Source organism: the organism of the source record quoted next, unplaced genomic scaffold, assembly GCF_019419815.1.
Source record: "Pyrus x bretschneideri cultivar Hongxiangsu unplaced genomic scaffold, Pyrus_bretschneideri_v1 Contig12, whole genome shotgun sequence".
In the NCBI taxonomy this organism is placed as follows: Eukaryota; Viridiplantae; Streptophyta; class Magnoliopsida; order Rosales; family Rosaceae; genus Pyrus; species Pyrus x bretschneideri.
Genome location: NW_025999413.1, coordinates 5,855,499 through 5,878,555, shown reverse-complemented (window position 1 = coordinate 5,878,555; position 23,057 = coordinate 5,855,499). Strand labels below are relative to the sequence as shown.

At 37.4% G+C, this 23,057-nt stretch overlaps 3 protein-coding genes and 1 pseudogene across 4 annotated transcripts; 1 reads left to right on the top strand and 3 right to left on the bottom strand.

The window, feature by feature from the left end:
- Nucleotides 1-107: 107 nt before the first annotated feature.
- LOC125474423 lies at nucleotides 108-1,928 on the bottom strand (annotated as a pseudogene).
- A 114-nt stretch (nucleotides 1,929-2,042) lies between these two features.
- Nucleotides 2,043-7,951, bottom strand: LOC103944537 (NEDD8-activating enzyme E1 regulatory subunit AXR1). Of its 2 annotated transcripts, XM_009355006.3 has the most exons (15): nucleotides 7,793-7,951; nucleotides 7,480-7,652; nucleotides 7,205-7,368; nucleotides 6,352-6,462; nucleotides 5,902-5,981; nucleotides 5,524-5,674; nucleotides 5,329-5,422; nucleotides 4,719-4,807; nucleotides 4,043-4,116; nucleotides 3,785-3,947; nucleotides 3,210-3,295; nucleotides 2,922-3,005; nucleotides 2,658-2,838; nucleotides 2,449-2,565; nucleotides 2,043-2,361 (listed from the first exon to the last, which is right to left on the bottom strand). In XM_009355006.3, exons 1-14 carry the CDS (start codon nucleotides 7,921-7,923, stop codon nucleotides 2,482-2,484), a joined length of 1,665 nt encoding a protein of 554 aa, XP_009353281.2. In that variant the 5' UTR covers nucleotides 7,924-7,951; the 3' UTR covers nucleotides 2,043-2,361; nucleotides 2,449-2,481. The 2 variants fall into 2 exon arrangements, 1 of the variants encoding a protein (XP_009353281.2); XR_007255975.1 differs by lacking the exons at nucleotides 2,043-2,361; nucleotides 2,449-2,565 and having other exon boundaries at nucleotides 2,696-2,838; nucleotides 2,922-3,000.
- A 2,695-nt stretch (nucleotides 7,952-10,646) lies between these two features.
- LOC103944538 lies at nucleotides 10,647-11,027 on the bottom strand. The gene has a single exon (XM_009355007.2). The coding sequence runs from the start codon at nucleotides 11,025-11,027 to the stop codon at nucleotides 10,647-10,649; it is 381 nt and encodes a 126-aa protein (XP_009353282.1).
- A 4,107-nt stretch (nucleotides 11,028-15,134) lies between these two features.
- On the top strand, nucleotides 15,135-21,943 carry LOC103944536 (aconitate hydratase, cytoplasmic). Its single transcript, XM_009355005.3, has 20 exons — nucleotides 15,135-15,664; nucleotides 16,091-16,195; nucleotides 16,288-16,448; nucleotides 16,553-16,645; nucleotides 16,866-17,051; nucleotides 17,180-17,341; nucleotides 17,496-17,640; nucleotides 17,734-17,876; nucleotides 17,953-18,009; nucleotides 18,110-18,189; nucleotides 18,272-18,347; nucleotides 18,557-18,742; nucleotides 18,879-18,946; nucleotides 19,027-19,145; nucleotides 19,318-19,439; nucleotides 20,147-20,245; nucleotides 20,324-20,803; nucleotides 20,903-21,001; nucleotides 21,093-21,335; nucleotides 21,518-21,943. Exons 1-20 carry the CDS (start codon nucleotides 15,373-15,375, stop codon nucleotides 21,584-21,586), a joined length of 2,985 nt encoding a protein of 994 aa, XP_009353280.1. The 5' UTR covers nucleotides 15,135-15,372; the 3' UTR covers nucleotides 21,587-21,943.
- The last annotated feature ends 1,114 nt before the right edge of the window (nucleotides 21,944-23,057 follow it).

Genomic DNA, 23,057 nt, shown 5'->3' with positions numbered 1-23,057 from the left:
TTTTGAACACTAAAATGCGGGAATAAATTAGTTTCGAACTCATTATTTATAAGATTTGAACCATTCGAATCTTGTATACAAGTGAAGAGGAATATCTGTAAATCGATCGTTAAGTCACATGTAACTGATTAATTAGTGGGAATATCTAAAGGAGGCAATGCAACACCCTAATAAACAAAGAGAAGGGCACAAATGTTCATCAGTTATTAGTCTAATTAATTAAAAGCCACACCACCACAAAAATCCATTCCAATTTTTACCAAAACGGTACTAGTTATAACCTCCCCAGATTCATCAAGCTTCTCAAACCACCCATGCCCCCAACCTGGTCGAGCAGCTGCGGATTACTACTCATATTCCGGGTTACCGCTCGCATGTTGCCGCTGTTCAAACTCCGAAGCAGCGCTCTCCTGTTGCTAAAATTCTTGCTAACAGCTTTGCACGCTTCAATCAGCTCTTCTACTTGTCTAACTTCATGACCAGAACTCCTTGCTATCCGTTGTCTCCGCAACTCGCTTACCTTGAGGTTCGGGCTATCCAACTCTTGAGCAGTCATTGAATCCATCATGACCAAGAACTGCTTCATCTGGTTATGATTTTCCTGATCATCGCCAAGTCCTGCAGGAAATAACCGGCTCGTACATTCTGCAGGGAGCATCGAAGCGAGCTGGCTAGGTGTGCCGAGTTTTAGCTTGGTCTGAAACAACACTTGCATAGCCCTTATCGTAAATCCGCCCTGTAAAATCTTTTCCAATATGTCTTCGTGTTGATCCATCGGAACAGCTTCGCGAATCTTGTTTGCAAGTCCGGACAAGTCCCCCATGCCTAACAGACGCCGGACAAGGGGTTTCACATCGAAGGCTTCCAACTGATCCGTGTGCTCTCCTGTTCCGATAAATATAACAGGACTCTTTGTTGCTGCAACAGCACTGAGAGCACCACCGCCCTTTGCATGACCGTCCATTTTCGTTACAATAACAGCTCCAACCGCAACGCTTTGCTTAAACGCTTGAGCTTGATGAAATGCAGATTGTCCGATACTTATCCATAACAAACACAACAAGGTCGGGACTGATTGCTTCGGAAAGTTGACGCATCTCTTCGAAAAGAGCAGCTTCTTGCTTGTGCCTCCCACTAGTATCAACAATTATGAGATCAAAACTATTGCCCTGATCGTTTTTGAACCTCTCCACACCTTCAACCGCAATTTTCACAGGGTCCGTCTCTGTGTAACTTCCATAAAACGGAACCTTAGCCTTGGCGGCGTTTTGCTTGAGCGGATCCAAAGCCCCAGCTCGGAATGTGTCTGCACAAACTAAGGCAGGTTTCCAGCCTTTGTTCTTATGATAATACGCGTATTTTGTACACGTTGTGGTTTTTCCTGACCCTTGTAAACCAACAAACATTACAACTTGGCTCGGTTTCTTCCCTTTTTTCGGCACAAGCTGATTGGGTTTCCCCGATGGATCCTGCAGCATTTGGCAGAGTTGATCGCATTGATCATCTGCTGGAGGGCACGGGATATGCTCCCTCCTAATTCCGCCAGCACCATTGTTGGTTGTTTGATTGGTCGGTTTGGCTTGGTTGTGAATTTTGAAAGTTGAAGATCAAGATAGCGTAGGGTTCAAGTTTTCGATGAGTTTGTTTTGTGTTTTGAGAGTTCTATTTATTTATAGTTTGTAAGTTTCTTGGTGTTCAAGTAATCTCGTTTTTCTATTCTCGTTGGAGAGATATTCTCATGTCACTAATCCACTACTGGGTAAGCTACCGGGACTATTATCTAGTCACTTGAGAGAATCCCTCTTCTAGTGGAATTAAGTTTAGACTGGATTTTCCTATTTTGTGTAGAAGTTTAATCTGTTTTCTTCTCCTAACTGTAAATTATTTCGATCAGTTTTTTTTTTTTATACAATTCATTCACTTGATAAGTATAGAGAAATAATTACACATGCATATTGATAAGCCACATAAAACTTAAATACTTCCGATTCCAGCGAATTTTCGCACATTGATTTTCCATTGATAACTTAAAAGATGATCGGTTCAGATTAAACAAAATATTATAAACCCAGTCGAGTGATTAAAGCTGTATTAGGGCATAATTTAATAACAATTCCATTTCATAACGAATTGACAAGTCAATTGTTATAGATTGTCTCACTCTCTCCCTCTTTCTCTCTCACACTTATCTTTATTTTTGACTGCCTCTCACCTATCCAGGATAATGGAACGAGAAACAGAACTACAAAATCACGTTGCACTGCAAACTGCCGAATCTCAACTACAGAAACAAAGCCTCCGATCGATAGCGCGTGACGGTGTAAGATCAAACTTGTTCCGACTCCAATCATAAAAGGTCATCTGCAAATGGAAACCAAAACCTAGTACAGCTCGATGTAATAGAAGCTATAAATGCTAGATATGGGATTTTTACAGGTGAAAACTTACCGTCGTTTTATATCATTTCGGGCTTTAGAGCAGCTACAGAGATAACAATTGAGACTTATGATCAATGCCGTTGAAGACAAAAGTTCCGGACAAGGGCACAAACTGTCTTGTTATAAGCTGTCGGTAACAGTGTCAGAAGAGTAAATGTCAGTTTAAGTAGCAATATGATATCACTAACCTAAACAGGACGCAGAGCTGGAAACACAAACCTTAATCACTTCCTGAGATGCAATTCCTCCAATGAAAGCAGCAACTGCATGGAGCTCGGCAGCACCAAATCGACACATCTCATTGATAAGGTCCTCAGTTAATGTTACGCCATTGCAGCCCACATCATTAAGCAGGCCAACAGCTGTAGTCTTCAATCGAGATATGTCCTCATCCATTAAACTACGAGGAAAGTGAACATGCAAAATCATTACAATATTACAAATTTGTACTGTAACATGCTCATAAACAGTATCAGGTGTTACCCGTCAAATTGTCCAGGAAAACTGTTGTAATTGGCAGCAAATCGATCGACAGCTCTAAGCAAAACATAAAACATACTGGCTACACTGTCATGAAAATCAAAGGATAACGGTGAACTTTAAGCAAGACAAAACCATAGTTATATGCGATCATCTTTAATTGACTACAAAATTAACTAAAAGTATTCTGAAATATTTATTGCTCAGATCTTCAAGAATATATTGTCCCATGAAATAAATAATTCTACAAACGATATAACTAAAAGCCAAAGTAACAAAATCGTAATGTACCTGTAATCCTCATCTGTTAGATACTTCTGCAACTCTGGTACGGTTGGAGAATTGAACTCATCTTCAACTAGGCGATACCTGCAAACCTACAAAGTAAAGATTAGTGTTCAATTGAAGTCAGCTAGGCAAAAATCAAGAGGCTTAAGTAAAATGATTCTGAAAGACTACAACATCAAGCCCTAATATGCACACTGCATTCTTAGGTAAAAGATATTTCAGCTGGAGAGATGCCTCAGATCTAACATCCAACGGTTTGCAAACCTTATGGTCTAAAATGAATCAACAAATGAGGAACAGTCATCACAGAACGACATTTCATCACTGAATAACTACTAAAAATCCTAAAATAGTTGCAATAAAATAAATTACAAAGAGTAAGCCCATGGAAGGCAGAATAAAATAGATTCCTTACCCAAAAAAAAAGTTAAAAGGTGTAAATATATTTTAATAAGGTAGGTCAAATTAGAATCTTATGAATATTTCTGGATCCACGTTTACAATTAAACGAAATACTTGCAGCACTGGTGAAGCAATATAGGTAAGTCACACAATAAATTGAAACTCAAAACACTTACTTTGAGTTTTCTTGCATTCTTGCAGAAACTTTTTATGGTTGTCTTTGAGATGCTGTTTGGATCTCTACCAATTTTTTTCAGAGTAGTCCTAACCCTTTGCTCAATAACGAGATAATCAGCCTCAGCCTTAGCTTGGTAGAGTTTCTGTAAAGATATATAGTGCCTACAAGAGGGTAGGAGAACTCTTGCATCAACAATTATTATTTTTAAACCATAACAAAAGAAAGACTAGAATTATTGGGAACAGCGGTCACTAACTCTGTCGAAGATGTCATGTCTGGTATTGATCCTTCAAGGGGTGCCTCACCACCACCTTCATTTTCTATGAATTCCTGCAAAGTGAAGATTTCTGATTATACTATTTGAGAAATTGACAATGTAATGGACCTGGATAGACAAGCTAATTATAAGCATGTGATTTTCTCAATTAAAAATATTGGCAAGCTACACACATGTCCATTGTAAGATGGCTAAAATCTCTAATAAAGGAAGCTAAAATGTCTAGTCAAGCAATTCCTGCGTTGACCATTCAAGAAAGAAAAACTCGGCATGAGAACTCTGAAAACATGTTCCCTTTGATCATGTTGGGTATTTCACATAAAATCCCCCAATCTACCATTAAAATGTAGGAACACGGCTCAAAGCTATGACTTCAAAATGTGCATGATTGGCGGTTAAATTGCCTAAAAATTACACAAATTATCGCTAAACAGTTTTATAATCAGAGTTTTAGCCTCCAAACTTCTAGGCCCCATCTGTTGTTTTCCGGAGAAAAACAGAGGGCTTGAGTACCAAATCAGGAAAAGAGGAATCTATTTGAAACTCTAGAAGATATGCATTATGGTGATAAACACTTTATTCTGAGCACTCTCAGTTTAACACAAAAAAAAAGTTAAACATGCTATATCCGGAGGTCATGGAAAAAATCACAAACCTTCAATGCTGCCACCATCACCCAAAAATCAGACGAGCTGGAATCTATTTCCACACAGCTATCTCCAATTACCTGTTGCAAGTCAGAACCTAAGACAAAATGAGAAGAAAAAAAAAAATTAACCACTTGTACAGTCGGACTGATATTCAAACATCAATATTCAAGGCAGAACCACAGAATGATCTGAACCTCCAAAGAAGTATAGTGCAATACGCAAAGCTTACAAAGATGTATGAGTATTCTAGCAGAGATGGATGATTTTTGTATTTTCTTTCCAGATTACTTATATTATGTTAATGATAGGGGGGAAAGTGGATAAACTCTCTTGTTTCCGAAACAATGCCAAGTCAACCCCAACTCCATTGGAGTGAGAGTAGGATATAACAGTTAACCGAGCATGCCTGCCACACTGGCATCTACTCGAACCAAGTTCAATTTGCAGCAATCATTAGCAAAAACATTAAAATATTTCATTAACATGAAGAAACATTCAGACTGCAAAATGTAAGGGATGACTATTTTGCCTATCTTGGAAATTTATACATACAATAGCATCTTCTGCAGAAATATACTGGAAAACTACAACCAAGCTTGAAAATTATACACTTACTAATTCCTCGTGGAGTAAAGACTTTGAAAGAGGCCTCAATGGCTTCTTTATAGTTATCTTCATCTAGTGCAGTCATCCTGGCTTTAATAAGCTCCTAAGCAATTCAAGAGCACAAGGAAATAAACAAATGTATTTACTAGAAAGCAATTGAGAAAATGAAAAAGAACAGAAATTGTATGAATCAAGCATGTAAACCTTGAACTCTTTTTTCTCTTCCCTAGTTGATGGAAGTTTACCATCATGATTTTTTGCCCACTCCTCTGCCATCTTGACAAGAATGAGGACGTATGGTGTGTGTTTGTGGGCAACAGGATCTGACACATCCAGATCAATAGTTTCCGCGTACCTATTGTCAATAAATAATAGATTCAATATCTAGAAAATAAACACAAGGAGTTACACATATTATTGAACATGGACATATAGGCTAAGAAATCAGAAAACCAGTCATCAGCTCATATAGGCAAAAGCAAATTAGCATAAAATACACATGCAAATACTTAGTTATCCGAAATCCGAATAAGTAACTCTGAAAATGCCTCAGATGAAAATATGAAAAACAGAATTTCATACCTTTTAAGCTCCAGCCATGGATTATTCAAACGAAGGTCATCCAGAAAATGTTCAGGTTTTGACTCAATCACAGTATGTTCCTGCCCCAAAAAAATGTAGAGAAAATGGAGAACATAGCAATACTCAGATTCAAAGAAAAATATTATAAACATAACTCTGTGAGATCCATTTTTCACCTTGCCATCTAGATATTTATAAATTATAAGTTTGGATAACGAAACCATGTCCCTATAAGCAAGCATGTTCCGCTTCTTTATGATGTAATTAATCAGAGAAACACCTATCATCATTACACTATCAAGCTTCAAAGTAGGACACGGCTATAGATTATCATATCTCATCCCTCATCACTCTCACCAATTGGAAGATAAAAACTCAAATGCTCACATTCTGGAATAGTAATTCCAAGATAGAGAGAACAGCTTTTACAAAAATCTCAAAACCGCATACCTTCAAACTGATACGGACAAGCCCAGTGAGGCCATAAGAGCGAGCAAAGATCAGTATCACATTTGCCTCCCTGCAGATTCTATCAAGCTTTACCATTGAACTTTCCCCTAGCTGATGGTTCAAATTAGAAAATCAGGGATATTGCTATTAACAAGTGTGACGACAGAAATCGAAAACACAAATAATCCCAATAGAAACTAAAGACCTAGATTCTCAAAACAGTCCATCATAGTTATTGCATAACGCAGACAAAAATTGGAACTTTACGAAGTCTATAGGTAAACTTGACATCCACCATCCAATAGCCACTAAAATAAGCAAACCTTATGGGGAAAGTATATAACCAAATTATCTTTACAAGTGTACCGACATCACATGTTCATTATTATAAAAATTAAAAAAAAAGGCTTTTTAGCCAAAATAGTCTCTGAGAGTTGCATCACTCCTCATTTTGGTCTCTAAGATTTGAAATCAATAGAAGTGGTCTCTAAATTTGTCCACAATCAATCATTTTGGTCATTCCATGAAAAATCTCCATCAAATTAGGCTAAAATGACAAAAATACTCATAATTTTTGTCAAATCATTTGACCCATTGATTATTAAATTGAGGGTAATTTTGTCATTTGATTTTTCTTTCGATTGATGGTGGATAAACTCAGGGACCATTTTATTGATTTCAAATCTCAAAGACCAAACTGATGGATATGCAAATCTCATAAATCATTTTGACTAAAAAAATACAATGTAATGAGAATGTAGGAATGTAAGGAGAAAACTTGGTAATCAAGGTGTCATACAAGAATATGTAAGCATACTATATGCAATATATTGGCGATAAGTAGAGTCCATACCTGAGTAGCCACAACCAAGGTAAACTGAGAAAAGAACGACGGGTTAGTCTCAATCAAAACCTCCGGATACTCTTCGATAAACTTAGCCTTCACAGCATCATTCAACTCCTGAAGAAACTGGCAAACGCATTTCGCTTTCGATTTCCCAACGCTCGATTCATCAACTACCAAAAACCCAACAACCAAAATCCATAAATAACTCAAAAAACAGTAATCAAACCCGGAAACAACAATTCAAAACATACCCATTTGACCAAAACAAAAATTAAACATACCCATGAAGTTATTTCCGAGGTCACCCGGTTCGACTTTAGATCCATCGATGACGGTGATGCTTCCAACCCCGCCAAGAACAAGGTTCTTCAGGGTCTCGGAGCCGGTGGGGCCGCAATTCAGTAGGCATATGCTGGCCTTCTCTAGGGCTGTCTGCCCTTGCTCGCCCCAGATTCTGCAATTTCAAATGGGTGTAAACAAACAGAGGATTAAAGCTTTAGCGAAAGGGATTGAACGAGTTGAGAGTGGGATTTTGGAGAATTAGGGGAATGGTGGAGGGCAAAACGGGGAAAGGGGAAGAGAGAGATAGAGTACCTGAGCTGGCGATCGTATTTGGTTTTGGGTTCAGCCATTGATGCTCGTTTGTTTGCTCTCTGTCGACTACAGAAAATTCGCCTCGTAGTTACGCAGAGCTTCACACAGTAGTGGCGAGGGTGTATTAACATGATTCGGTGTCGTTAGCATTTCCATTTTTTTTTTAACAAAACTAATGAAAATTATTTGAAAACTATGAATTTTAACGATAAGGACAAAATAAAAGATAAAATGAATAGTATATTGACTTTTTAATGTAAAAATATGATTTTTCGTTAAGATGAACAGGACCATGAACTTGTTAAAGTTTTCCTTTTTTTTTTTTTTTTTTTTTTTTTAGTGGTTGGGAGGGAAACGAGGAACGTTTGGCTAATGGTAGTGATTTTTATACATTACATTCTACCCTTTGAATTGATAAATAAAAGCGAAGTTATATATGAATGAGTGTGAAGATCGTCTCAAAAGTCTTCTATTTGTACCGTTTGAGAAAATTCTAAATTATGTATATGTGTAGAATCATAATATCAAATAGATACATAAAATCATCAAAATCATATATTATTGATTTAAGTACTCTCAAATAATTCAAAAGAAACCTTTTAGCTATGGGCCTAGCAAAATAAAATTTTGGATAGGATCCTATAGGATCCTTCCTTTTCAAAACCAAACGTGAAAGTTTTCTCTTATCCAGCTCAAGTAGTTACACCGAATAAAGATAAAGAGAGGAGAGTTTTGGTAAGATTTATAATGAATGCCTTTACGTTTTGTAGAGATATAAGGTGCCATTATAGGATTTCATTTCTAAATACCAAGACCAAAATGAACTCCTGCTTCCATCATCTCTTCCAAATTGAAGTTCCAATATCTTCCCCGGGGGGGGGGGGGGGGGAAGGTGCTCCCTCGTCACCCAATGCCTTGGTTCGAGTCCCTCCCAAAGCGTTTAATGGTGTTAAACCTACGTATCATAGAGAAATGCTAAGGAGACTCTTAAAGTGAGACTTTTCCTAGACTCTCTAACACCTCACAATGTAACGTCAGTTCTCATGCCAACATTATAAAACATTGTGCAAAAAACATGAGATGTCAAAGCGTCTAGAAAGAGTCTCACTTTTGAGAGAGTCCCCTCAGCATTTCTCAGGTATCATATGTGCAGTTATAGGAGTGTTTGGCGCGGCTCATGAAATATGCTCTTTCAGTGGTTCAACACTCGGAAAATAGCTCATGAAATATAAACAGGAGCAATGTCGAAGGACAAGGACCACATGAATGGATTTGTATCCAAGAACGAATTAACAGAGAAGAGGAGGAATTACTTCTCGAAACTGCATCCAATAACCTTGCTGCAACTCTGCTAAGTGGAACCGATGAAAACGAGTAAGTAAAAATCATACAGTATGGCTCCGGTCTTCAAGAAGCACCGGAAAATAGATCAGTTATCTCGGACAATTCCTTGACAGGACGCAAATTTACGCGTGCATGTTCCATACCAAAGGAATTTTAACCACACTGAAAGGATGACAGGATGCAATCTAAATGATACTGAGGAAGAACATGGAAGCAAAAGTGAGCACTACCACAAGTACAGGCAAGAATAGCAGCAGTTAAAAATCACCGATGTTTACGAGTTAACCACGAAGCCCTCTTTCTTTATCAGCAGATTCGGCATACCTAAATCGAATGCAACAATAACTACACTTAGGGCATGAACAAGATACACAAATTAAGACATCAACAATCACAATGCAGAACCTCAGCCATAAACAAAATGAGTTCCGAACATCAAACAGTTAAAGCGTTTCTTGTGGGGCACCAAGATCAGAAACCAAATCACTACATTCTTGCGTCTTTGAGTTGAATGACCTCTACTAAAAAGTTAGTAGAGTTAATGAGTCAATACAAGTAGCGTTGTATCCAAGGAAGCCGAAAACTCTCTAGAGTTGATGATACATTCGGAAATTAACTACAACTACAAACCCGAAATAAAGGGAAGGCATTGATGGGAAGAGATTTCAACACTCTTTTCGTCTCCAATCTTTCTCCCCTTGCAGTGACCATATCAGAACATAAACTATTTACTACAGGACTTGCATCGATTGCGCAGACAAAAAAAAACATGAGCTACTACCAAAGATGCAAACCACAATGCCAAGTAGAAACGCGGATTCATGTAAATGACCATCAATCATACCAAAGAAGCCGTCTTTCCTTATCACACTGCCGATTTAGATTTGTGTTGAGACCAGACCCCATCTAAGGAAAACAGGACACATAATTTACACACATTAATCAATTTACTGCACAAACAAGATGAACCGTTAAACAGCCAAACACCACAATTCAGGTAATTTCAGCACAACATTGTGAACCCATCAAAATTTAATGACAACTCCAAATGAGTGCAAAACGTCAAACAGTTAATGCCATCCCGCGGAATACAAGCATACCAAAGAAGCCGTCTTTCTTTATCGCTACTACCTATTTAGAGTCATCCCAGGACGAAAACCCATCGAAGGAAAATAGGACACATAATTCACACACAATAACTCAATTTGCGGCTTAAGCAGTCAAACACCGCAATTCAGTAAATTCATCACAACTTTATGAAGCCATCACAATTGAGTGACAATTGACAACCCAATGAATGCAAAACATCAAACCGTTTAAGCGCATTCCAATTCAACACCCAAATCATAAATCAGCACTCGAAAAAGCAATTGCTTCGGAACTTTTCGGTAAATTTTATTAATAATCTCAGCTGTATCTAAGCAATTGTCCACCAAAGTACCACATAAACTACAAATTAGAAGGCCTAATCTACAGCAATGGTTCAACTGAACATTCTACAATTTCCAATTCAATGTGCAGCAAGAATGTCCGTACTAAACAGATCGATTATCGGATCGGGCGAGTCGTGAACCGGGCTCGAGGGGCTGAGGAACATAACCGACTTGGACGCCGCAAGCTTCTTCCGCTGGGGACATCTGGGGCCGTAGATCCGACCCGAGAAGCAAGGGAATCCCTCCATCGCGCTGGCCTGGGGAAGACCCGCGTCGGGCCCCGGAGATAACGGCGGCGATACACAGATCTGAGAGAGCCAGTTGAGCTGGTGCGATCTGGCCCTGCTGATTCGGGAGTCTCGGATTTGGGCTAGCGCGCCGGGCTTTAGGTATTTGAGAAATGGCTCGGCCGACCGGTTGGGGGAGGACCGTCGGTGGAGTCTAGATCGGCGTTTCATGGCTGAGAGAGAGAGAGAGAGAGAAATGTAAGATTTGGTGGTGGTTTGGAGAGATAGGGAGGGTTAGGTTTTGGGGGCTTTTAATGTTTGGGAGTGGGAGCAGAGAGAGGCGGGAAGAAGTGGAGGGAGAGGACGCTGCCGGGGTTTCAAAACCAAAGATTTGAGGCGCGGAAACTTCAACAGTAGGGTTTTATTTTTTATTCATTTTATTTTTGGCGTGGCACTGTGGTGTGGTCCCTTTTTGCAATCTCCATCATTCGTCATTTGTCATCTCATATTTTTAGTGCAATGTTTTATAATTTTGTTACGAGTTATGCCAAAAAACATGATATTGCTAAAGTTCATGGAACATCTCACATTTAAAAGAGTATTCTTAGTATTTCTCCTACATGTTACAACTTGTGTGAAAGAAATTGTTACTGAAGATGTCAAAGAAATAGAGTGAAATGTAAAATTTATTTGAAGGAAACGAAATATTAGTGAAAGATGTTTTATTACGTTGTAATGTAATAGTATTGATATTATTTATGAAAAGAGTAGATTGTATTTTTTATGAATAATGTTATTCTCATCTTAATGTCTTATTTTTTTACCTACCTTTTAATGATTTTTTTAATTACGTCCATTTGCAAAAAGATTGATAAGGACATTAATTATTCTGTTTTGCTTAATTTAAAAACAAAAGTTGTGTGTGGAAGACGATTTGTCTACCTTAAACCCTAATTCATATTTTCATCTCCTTTCATTCAGAGAAAGTAAAAAAATATCAATGGACTTAGAAGATGACTTTTTCATTAAACATGTGGAAGATGACGTTTTTTATGGAAGAGATAAAAGATTATATTTGCATTGAAAATGTAGAAGAATAATTTGTGTGCAGGTCATTTGAATTTGTCCATTGTATTTTTGAAATTTTCATTGTCGAATTCTTTTAAATTTGGATACATTTGTCGTTTTCATTTGAATTTGCAAACCTTAGTGGTTTTCATTTACATATTATTTGTTTTTTTTAAAGACAATTTAATAATTTCATATGTATGTATATATTAAAGGTTATTTTGGGAATAATAGTGGGTAGAGAAATAGCATTTTAATTTTTTAACTTTTTTGGGTGAGTGGGATTATAATGTGAGTGGAAAATAAGACAAAAGTGTGGGTCTAATAGATCTTTTTTTTTTTAAACAAACAATATTTTCTACAAATGGAGTGGGAGTGGGCTAATTATCGCAATAGGCTAGCAATATTTTGGTTCAAATTTACATTTGGCGACAATCGAACTTAAGACCTCTTACTTTCAAGTGAAGAAGAATATCACTAGACCATAGTACTAAGTAACTTTTTTTTACTTTTTTTTTTTTTTTAAATTACTATTATTAAGAAGAGAGAGTTTAAAACTACTACATTAATTTATGAGAGATAAGAGTTTCGTGAACCTCTCACTTTCAAATCCTATAAACGATAATTGTTTATGGATGTGACGATATTTTGAAATGGAAGAGGTCACGGAATTTCCCTTTTTTTATTATGGCAGCAGCCAAATATAGATCAGTGCATTTCTATGGGACAAGAAATTTTTAGTTGTGACGAGAACACAAGTGGTACACCAGGTGTTTTAATAGGAGTGGTAGGAAATTTTATTTTTTAAGTTATTAACTTTTTAGCATACATATTCCACTATTTGTATAGTGACACGTGGTGTACCATACTTATCCCACCATTTATATAGTGATACGTAATGTACCATTCCGTGTACTGATCACATTGAAAAATCTCTCCTATGGGACAATTTGAGGGGGCAAAACGTGAAGAGTCGTAAGAGCTCTTGTACAAAAGCTTGTGCATCCCGATATGGGGCAATATACTTCGTCACATATGTGCCCTTTGATGATTTAATTACTTCATTTGAGTGCCTACGATGACTTTGACACCTATTTTTTGGATATTAATACTACAAGCACTATATGAAGAGTCGTTAGACACATTTTTAAGAAACTTTGTATACTTTGCAATGATTCTTCATTAATATATTGAAAAGTCAAGAATATGGTTGCAGCATCATTATCGAATTGAGTAATGTTCAATAGACCAAATTTTTTAAATTAAATTTACAAACTAAATGATATGGTTGTAGATGATTAGATTATTAATTAAGTGTCGATTAATGTGTTTTTTTCTTATTGATAACACATCATTTGTTTTGCAATTTGGTTTAAAATTTTTGATCTCTATATCATTGCTCTATCGAATTACAATAGTCCATTTGAGTTCAATCAACTCGATAAAATGATACCTCTTTTGTCTGAGTTTGAATCTCGATTTTCATATCATAAATAATTTCGTAAGGAGACTCACCCGACTTAACAAAAATTTCGTGATAACTTATAAACCAATAATAACGTGATGACTACAAGTCTACAACTCAAACTTTCTCCTCGGACATGATGTTTAGTCATTTCTAAATCTTCATTTGATAACTTTTTTCAAAGATGATAAAAGGACGAAGAAACTTCTCAAGAGAATTTCAATCGTCCAACTTTACCAATAGATTATTAGTCTAAGTCATCTAATAGGCCCTACATTCTCTTGAAATAAACTTTTTATTAAGGGAGACCTAATAAGTAAACTAAAATATAATATTAGGCTCATGTATTTCAACGACTCAAGATCTAACCGTCTATCTTTTATATCTTATATCAAATATCATTTATACAAAAAAAAAAAAAAACTCAAATTGATAAAACATGACCGTTTGATTAAATTTAGTGTTTATTTGCAGAACCGTATCTGTCAAATTTTCTTCACTATGAATGAATGTCTTAATGGTTTTGAATTTGTCTAATTTTTTACAAGAATGATGTAGAAATAATGTACTAAAATATAGACGATTTTATATCGTTAAAATACATTACAAAATGAACTCTACAGAATAAATGCTAAAATGCTGGTTAAAAGCGTGCGTCAACCCTGATCCATAAATAATAAAGTAAAAAGAAGACATAATTTGCAGCGTCTTTTTGGGGTTGGAAATATGAGAAATGAATGGTAGCCTACCGAAGTGGCAAAAGGCAATTAGCAATTTGACACCCTACTCGTCCGGATTCGAATTCCCTTCCGAGAAAGTGGAATAGTAGGATGTGGCACCACTTGTCAAAGTCCATTGGAAAGTCACTTTCGGGAGGTAGAATATTATTAGGGATTTGTTTACTATTTTATTCTCCCAACTTCACGTAAATAGAGTAGTTTTTTTTGATAAAATGACCATAAAATCCGAATCTGTGCACATGTTCAACAACACAAAAAGGGCACAATAATGTACTATTTTAAAAATAATATGAACGAATAAGCCTTAATTGATTGAAATATTGGAACTCATACTTTATGAGAGTGCTTGACGAGTAACCATCTCATTAGTTAAGCTACTAATATCTAAGGTGAATGATGTCAGATTGTATTTCAAGTCATTTATGAAAAACTAAAATGCACGCACATTAATACGTGATGAACTCGATACATCAACAATGACATACTTAATGTAGCTAAATTTGTCTTTGTTCGAATAATGCAATGATCAGTTTATACTATTGAATTGTTTATCTAATTAAGATGAATGCAATAAAAGGAGAAAAACTCCGATGACAACTGACAAACCACCCTCACTGAGACAGCGCATGTATGCGTGGAATGTTGTACTTACATAAGGGGGATGATACCTACATATCATAGCATATGTTTGTGAGAGTGTCTAACTATTTACCAAGTCAGGGTGCCTTTACGCAAGGTGATGAAACTATGATTGAATTTCAAGTAAAACACATACTACCATATAAATAAATCAAAATACACAACAGTACATGATTCACTTGATACACTTTGTTAATCCTTTATACATCAAAAAATCACATTTAACCGTTGATACATATGAAAACATTCCACGTTGCGTGGTGGACATCGGAGCTTGTTTCTGGAGTACGTAATTACAAATTGAACATTAGTTTTCGGGTCAAACAATTAGGAAATAGACAAAGAAGTTATGTGGAAATACTTGATTGGACATTGTCCTATTAATGCTCCTTCCACCTCCCCGCGCCTCATAGAACCCTCTCTCTCTCTTTCTCCCTTCTCTCTCTCACAGGCTCAGCCCAGCCAGTCTACTTCTAGAAGCGCGGCACGCAGCCCTAGACCCCATTCGCTCTCCACACGCCTCTTCCTCCTCCGCTCCCTTCCATAACTCCTCTGTCTTTGTCTCTCTCTCTCTCTCTCCTCAATCATCACACGCTCTCTGTCTCTCTCTAATCAAATCCTTATCCGCTGTCATCGTTTTGTCTATGATTGCGTGATCGTCGTCATGTATATGAACACAGCGTCCTGCTCTGCCTCGTCCCTCCTCAGAGCTTCTAGGGCTCGATTTTTCTCGTCCTCCTCCTCGGCCGTCTCCAGAACCTTCGTTTCTTCGCCCATCAGGCCGTCGCACCACCACTTCGCCTCCCTTCGCTTTCTCAGCTCCTCCTCCGCCGCTCGCTCCTTCCCTCGCTGGAGCCACGGCGGTGTCCATTGGCGCTCCCCCTACACGCTTCGCTCACAGATCAGAGCCGTCGCTCCCGTCATCGAACAGTTCCAGCGCAAGATCGCTTCCATGGGTACGGGTCTCCTCTCATTCCGGAGTTCTCGGGGTTTCTATTTTCGGATTGTTCATCGAGTTTGTATTTTTTATCTGAATCGTTATTGTTTTGTGGTTGTTTTTGAAAATCTGGATTGGTTTTGGTGTTTTTGAAGCTTCTGCAGCTCAGCTGCTATTGCTTTGTAGTTGCGAAATGAATACTGTTTGGCTGCTGAGAAAACTGAAAAATGACTCGGAAACTCTTTTGAATTCGATCTAATTCTCGTATTTCAATTCATGAAACACTTTTCTTATTGAATGAATGTGACACTGGTGTTGTAGAATCTGAATTTTTAGATAGAAAACTTGAAATTGTGGGCTTTTCTGGTAATTTTATAAATTTATTTTTAGAAATTGGTTTTAGAGTCTTAATTTGGGTTCTGATCGTTCATCTGTGTGGTTGCAGCTTCCGAAAATCCTTTCAAGGCAAACTTGACCAGTCTTCCCAAGCCCGGAGGCGGCGAGTTTGGCAAATTCTACAGCCTTCCTTCTCTGAACGACCCAAGGATTGGTAACTTTCTAACACTCAGTTATCTGAATACTATTTTCCGGTTTCGTGTAATTGTACGATTATTTATATCCTCTTGTGCGTATATGTAACAGATAAGTTGCCCTACTCTATCAGAATCCTTCTGGAATCTGCTATCCGTAATTGCGATGGCTTCCAAGTCAAGAAGGAGGATGTTGAGAAAATTATTGATTGGGAAAAGAGTGCCCCAAAGCAAGTCGAAATTCCTTTCAAGCCCGCTCGTGTGCTCTTGCAGGTAATTCGGGAGTATCATTTACCCTTTGTAGGATATATAGAAGACAAAGTTATTGAGTATATTTTTTTTTTCTTTTTCCAATGCTTATATGACTTTGTTTCCAGGACTTTACTGGAGTTCCAGCTGTGGTCGACCTTGCTTGTATGCGTGATGCTATGAACAATCTTGGGAGTGATTCTAAGAAGATCAATCCTTTGGTATGTGGAGTTCTTAACTTCTTATTATGTGCATTCAGTCTTGTTATTTCAGTTACTGTACCAGGGATTTGGTATCAGCACTTTCGATCATAACTCAATTGTAAACTTGTAATTGCAAATTTAGTGTATTTTTTGTGCCCCTTTCAGATATTGTACTCACTGTATTCGCTGCTACATTTGTTTTAGTATGTATGTTTAAACAAAATTCTGCATCATGCAGGTTCCTGTAGATCTTGTTATTGATCATTCAGTTCAAGTTGACGTTGCAAGATCAGCAAATGCAGTGCAGGCCAATATGGATCTTGAATTCCATAGAAACAAGGAGAGATTTGCTTTCCTTAAATGGGGTTCGACTGCTTTCCATAATATGCTTGTTGTTCCACCGGGTTCTGGCATTGTTCATCAGGTAAGGACTAAATAGTATGTTTTTTGTCATTTAATAGCTATGTATACTTATGTAACCTTTGTGTCTCTGTAGAAATTTTTAATTCTCATGGATTTGGTTTAAAATTAGTGGACATGTTGTAATTTCAGGTTAATCTTGAATATCTTGGACGGGTTGTTTTCAACAATGATGGCTTACTCTACCCTGATAGTGTGGTTGGAACTGATTCCCATACAACCATGATTGACGGGTTAGGAGTTGCTGGATGGGGAGTTGGAGGTATTGAAGCTGAAGCTACTATGCTTGGCCAGGTAATGTGAAGTCTTGAAAATTACATAAGGAGATTAGAAGGCATTTTTAATGTGATTGTTTAATACACCTTGATGCACGCTTGCATCGTTGCATGCTAATAGTTTAGACTCACTTCGAATTTTATTCTAATGCAATATTCTTTGAAATTGACAGCCAATGAGCATGGTGTTGCCTGGTGTTGTTGGGTTCAAGTTATCTGGAAAGTTAAACAATGGTGTTACTGCTACTGACTTGGTTTTGACTGTCACGCAAATACTGAGGAAGCACGGAGTTGTCGGAAAATTTGTTGAATTCTATGGTAAGATGATTCCGATTATGTGTAATTTTAAGTAATAATTGCATTTGTTATGTGCTGGCTATATAATGGGTTCGTGTTTGTATGTGTCTGCAGGGGATGGTATGGGTGAACTATCATTGGCTGACAGGGCCACTATTGCCAATATGTCCCCTGAGTATGGTGCAACCATGGGTTTCTTCCCTGTTGATCATGTTACTTTGCAGTATCTCAAATTAACTGGCAGAAGTGACGAGACTGTGAGTGCTTTACCGAATAATTAGTTTCGTAAGTAGTATTCTTTTAAAGATGTGTGACCTCTTGATTAATTTACAGGTGTCAATGATTGAAAGTTATCTGAGGGCAAATAAATTGTTTGTTGACTATAATGAGGTAAGAGCTCCTTAGTATTTTAGTTCTTCTTTAATTATCTGAATCAACCTTTCAAACTTTGTGTGAGATGCATCTGTTGACTAACATTTCTTTATTTCAGCCTCAATCTGAAAGGGTATACTCATCTTACCTAGAATTGAACCTTTCAGAAGTCGAGCCGTGTGTCTCAGGACCCAAGAGGTTATTATCATTCAATTTGTAATTTGCAGTCATTGTTTTTTGTTTTGGGTATATTCATCTATAACTGGTATTCTTGGCGCAGACCTCATGACCGTGTGACTTTGAAAGACATGAAATCTGATTGGCATGCTTGTCTTGATAGCAAGGTTGGGTTCAAGGTAAGTCATTATCCTTAGTGTTTCCTTAAATTTTCTGAATGTTCTTTTTCATTTGGAAAACGAACTTGCCATATTTGCTGATCCATAATGGACTTGAGTAAAGACTATTTGTTAGATACTCTGTTTTTATTTTATTTATTTGAGATAATGCTGCAGTTGCAATTCTGTTTGTTGTGTGCCATCCTTCCTAAAATTCTTGCTGAATGTAGGGATTTGCTATACCAAAAGAGGTGCAAAACAAAGTGGTGAAGTTTCAATTCGAGGGACAGCCAGCAGAGCTTAAGCATGGTAGTGTTGTGATTGCTGCAATCACAAGTTGCACAAATACATCAAACCCAAGTGTCATGCTTGGGGCTGCTCTCGTTGCAAAGAAGGCTAGTGAACTTGGTCTACAGGTGAGGCAATCTTGTAGTTCTCATCAACAATGACCATTTTTTCCCTTTCTTTTCTTTCTTTTGTTTGCAATATAAATTGTGCAAGATAACTCTTTTTGTATATGTATAATCGAATGTTGATTTGCTGGTGACTCAGGTCAAGCCATGGGTGAAAACAAGTCTTGCCCCGGGTTCTGGAGTAGTTACAAAATATTTACTAAACAGGTAGTTTTCTGTTTTTAGAGAATCAAAGTTATTAAAACTAGATACAAACTGTTTATTGAATGTTAATATGTTTGATGCAGTGGATTGCAAAAGTATTTTGATCAACAAGGTTTCCATATTGTTGGATATGGGTGCACAACATGCATTGGGAATTCAGGGGATTTGCATGAAAGTGTTGCTTCTGCTATATCAGAAAATGGTAATGTTGAAGTGTTAGTGTTTATTTTTTCCTAAAGATTATATAATTTGAAAAACTCAAGCATATTTACATGTTACATGAATTAGTTTCTTCACAAGAACTCAAGTCCCATTTAATGAGTTTCTACTGTAGCTCTAGCATGTGGATCTGAAATCCTATCCTTCTGCTGCAGACATTGTAGCAGCTGCTGTGCTCTCTGGAAACAGGAATTTTGAGGGCCGTGTTCATCCATTAACAAGAGCTAATTACCTTGCCTCTCCTCCTTTAGTGGTTGCTTATGCCCTTGCTGGAACGGTATGTCATGCTTGCTTAGGGTGCAATGTATTTGTTTTTTCATGTTCGTGGCTTTATGTTTTTGGTTTTGTGATTCAACTTCATCTATGGACAACAGTTAACCACCTAAATTTGTTTTCCTTGCTTTCTCCTTTATTTGTTTATTCCTTGTATTTACTTTGTTATAGAGATGGATTATTATTTGATGGCGGGGTCTTTCGAGTTCCTTTTATGTGTGCGTGTGCACCCTGATTATAGGAGTTTGCCTCACAAGAAATAATACATTTTTTTTTTATTCTGAAGAATAGGGAAGAATGATTTTATTTACATTTCTAGTGATATGCGAACATCACTGTATTCTGGTCTTGAGGAAAATAGTTTCTGAAACCCTGTCATTCGGAACTCTTATCAGATTTATAATCTCTAAAATAAAAATATATTATTAGATTACTTGGGATATCCCTCGTTCCCTAATCCTTGAATCACTTGCTTGCTGGCATGTTTACGGATTTCTTAACAAGAAAATTGATTAATAAGACATTGTTGGATGTTGAAGCATTGTTAAATAGTATTTACTGCATGTTCTCTTTATCCCACTTTCATTTACTACTATTACAATGCCTTTTATGCTGCGTGAATTTTAATTATGTATTTAGTTATTCTGCCAGCAGTCATCCATCATATGAACCAATCATCGACACGAGTTAATGTTAAATTTCATTTTCCAGGTTGACATTGACTTTGATAAGGAGCCAATTGGAACAGGGAAGGATGGTAAGAGTGTCTATTTCAGGGACATTTGGCCGTCCACAGAGGAGATTGCTGAGGTAAATTAGAATTTTGGATTTCTTGCAAAACTCTAGTAGTATACAAAATTGATTCATGTACGTATATATGGTTTGTAGGTAGTGCAATCCAGCGTGTTGCCAGATATGTTCAAGAGCACTTACGACTCAATTACTAAGGGCAACCCCATGTGGAATCAGCTATCAGTTCCCGAATCCAAACTGTACTCATGGGACCCTAATTCAACCTACATTCATGAGCCCCCATACTTTAAGGGAATGACAATGGATCCTCCCGGTGCCCATGGAGTGAAGGATGCATACTGCTTGTTGAATTTTGGTGACAGTATTACAACAGATCACATCTCCCCAGCAGGAAGCATCAACAAGGATAGTCCTGCAGCCAAGTACCTTCTTGAGCGTGGGGTGGATCGCAAAGACTTCAATTCTTATGGAAGTCGTCGTGGCAATGATGAAGTTATGGCAAGGGGAACTTTTGCCAATATCCGCCTTGTTAACAAGCTTTTGAATGGGGAAGTAGGTCCAAAAACAGTTCACATTCCTTCCGGGGAGAAGCTCTTTGTCTTTGATGCAGCAACTGTGAGTTACCACCGAATATTTGCACAAATTTCTATCTTTTGTTAACTACAGAAAACTATTCACTAAAACTTTTCAATCAATGTTCTGTTTCTATTTCAGAGATACAAGGCTGATGGGCATGACACTATTGTGATAGCTGGAGCCGAGTATGGAAGTGGAAGCTCTAGGGATTGGGCCGCCAAGGGCCCAATGCTATTGGTGAGTTAATTTACACAGCCATTTGAATGAGTTTGCAAGTTTTCGTTATGGAATCTTTTTCTTTGGTTGACTAACTTTTGCCATGCAACAGGGCGTTAAAGCAGTGATTGCTAAAAGTTTCGAGAGAATCCATCGCAGTAATTTGGTTGGAATGGGTATCATTCCTCTTTGCTTCAAGGCCGGTGAGGATGCAGACACGCTAGGATTGACTGGTCACGAACGTTATACCATTGACCTCCCTAGCAACATTAGTGAGATTAAACCTGGCCAAGATGTGACTGTCACAACGGACAATGGAAAATCTTTCACCTGCACTGTTCGCTTCGACACTGAGGTACTTGCTACTTTCATCATCCGTGTATTATATTGCTTTTGTCTAATTTCCGTTTTATTCTAAAACTAAGTAATGTTCGGTGATAATACTGTTCGGTAACACTACTACGTTTTCGTGAGCATGAGCTCGTCATTAAAGATCTCTTTCTAGGTTGCTCATTTGTGATATGGTTGCACTTGCAGGTGGAATTGGAATACTTCAACCACGGAGGCATTCTTCAATACGTTATCAGGAACCTAAGCAAGCAGTAATTGAATCGCGTTGTTCCGAGGACTTGTTATCCATCTCACTGGAAGCGTTTTCAATTGAATGTGAGGAAGAAAATAAAGGCCCTAAAATTATAGGAAACGATCCCTTTCCGCGGGACGGAGGCCATTTTTGGTTATTCATTTTAACACTGCCCAGGTTGTGTAGGCTTGTTGGTTTGTCGGTCTTTCGACAGGGTTAAAAATATAGTTTCGAGCAGTAGAATAATTTTCCGGTTCCGATTGTTTGCTTGTTCTAAAGCATTTAAATATGTACCTTGGGTTTTCAAGGGCACCAAGATTATAGGCAGTGTTGTGCCTTTGAACACGATAAACGACCAATGTGATATTTTGTTCATGGCACATGATGAATCTAACTCCTCCTCAAACCCCACCCAATTATGATAACGAATTATTGCTCGATTTTCATCAAATGTGAATTTGAACACATTATTATTAGTTTATTATGAGGTTTAGCTTAATCTTTCACTCCTTTACTGTGAATAATATTGTTTGTTTGTTCAAGAAAAAAAAAAAACAGCTTGAAGAATGCAGAGATTTATGGTGACTCGTTTTTTGATTTGATATTAACGGGAAGGAAAATAAATGAATAGGTTGTTCATCTTGATTATTGATTTTAAATATAAGGGTGAGTACTCTAAGAATCATCGATTACTATGCGACCGAGAAATGTGACCAAGAGGACAGAATTTTTGAGAAGTGTATGGTACTGTAATATTGTTACGCATTATAACACGAGAAGATTGTTATACCACGCGGTGATCTTGCAACACCATACAATAATTTCTCAATTAGATATTTCGTAATGTTTTCAATCCACTGGTTCAACTTTTTGAGTATTTTTAAGCATTGGTTGCACAATTGGATCAAATCTAAACAGTCTAAAACTAGTGACCGATGATTATTGAATTTGATGTAACGGCTTAAAAGACGTTGGTACTGACGACAAATTATGATTAATTCACCGAATTCATCCAATTATTTTACGGTTAACATGACATATAAGTGTAAACGATGAGTGACTCGTGTCGTCTTGAAGGATTCGAAAAGAAAGGATTTAGTGTAAACGATAGACGAAAGGAAAGAGCACAATCTTGCCCAAATCCATGCCAGAATACGCATCAAATATGCTGTGTGACAATTTGTCAGTTAGCCAAAAACCCAACAGATGCCAAACGGCAAAGCACCCCATATGCTGTGTGGGTCGATTTATCAATTAGCCATACCCAATATATATTTAAATACCTTGATATTAGCTTACTAAAATTGATTGTTATTTATGTCTTACTTTTCTTTTTCCCTTTGATACAATAATTTTAAGGAGAGAAATTGGTTGTAATTAAATATCAAACCCACTATTTATGAGAATTGAACTCGAAATCTTATACTTACTTGACCGTCCATTTATTATTGTTTTCTGTTGCTCCTCACGAACTCTCTAGGTAGGATCGATTAC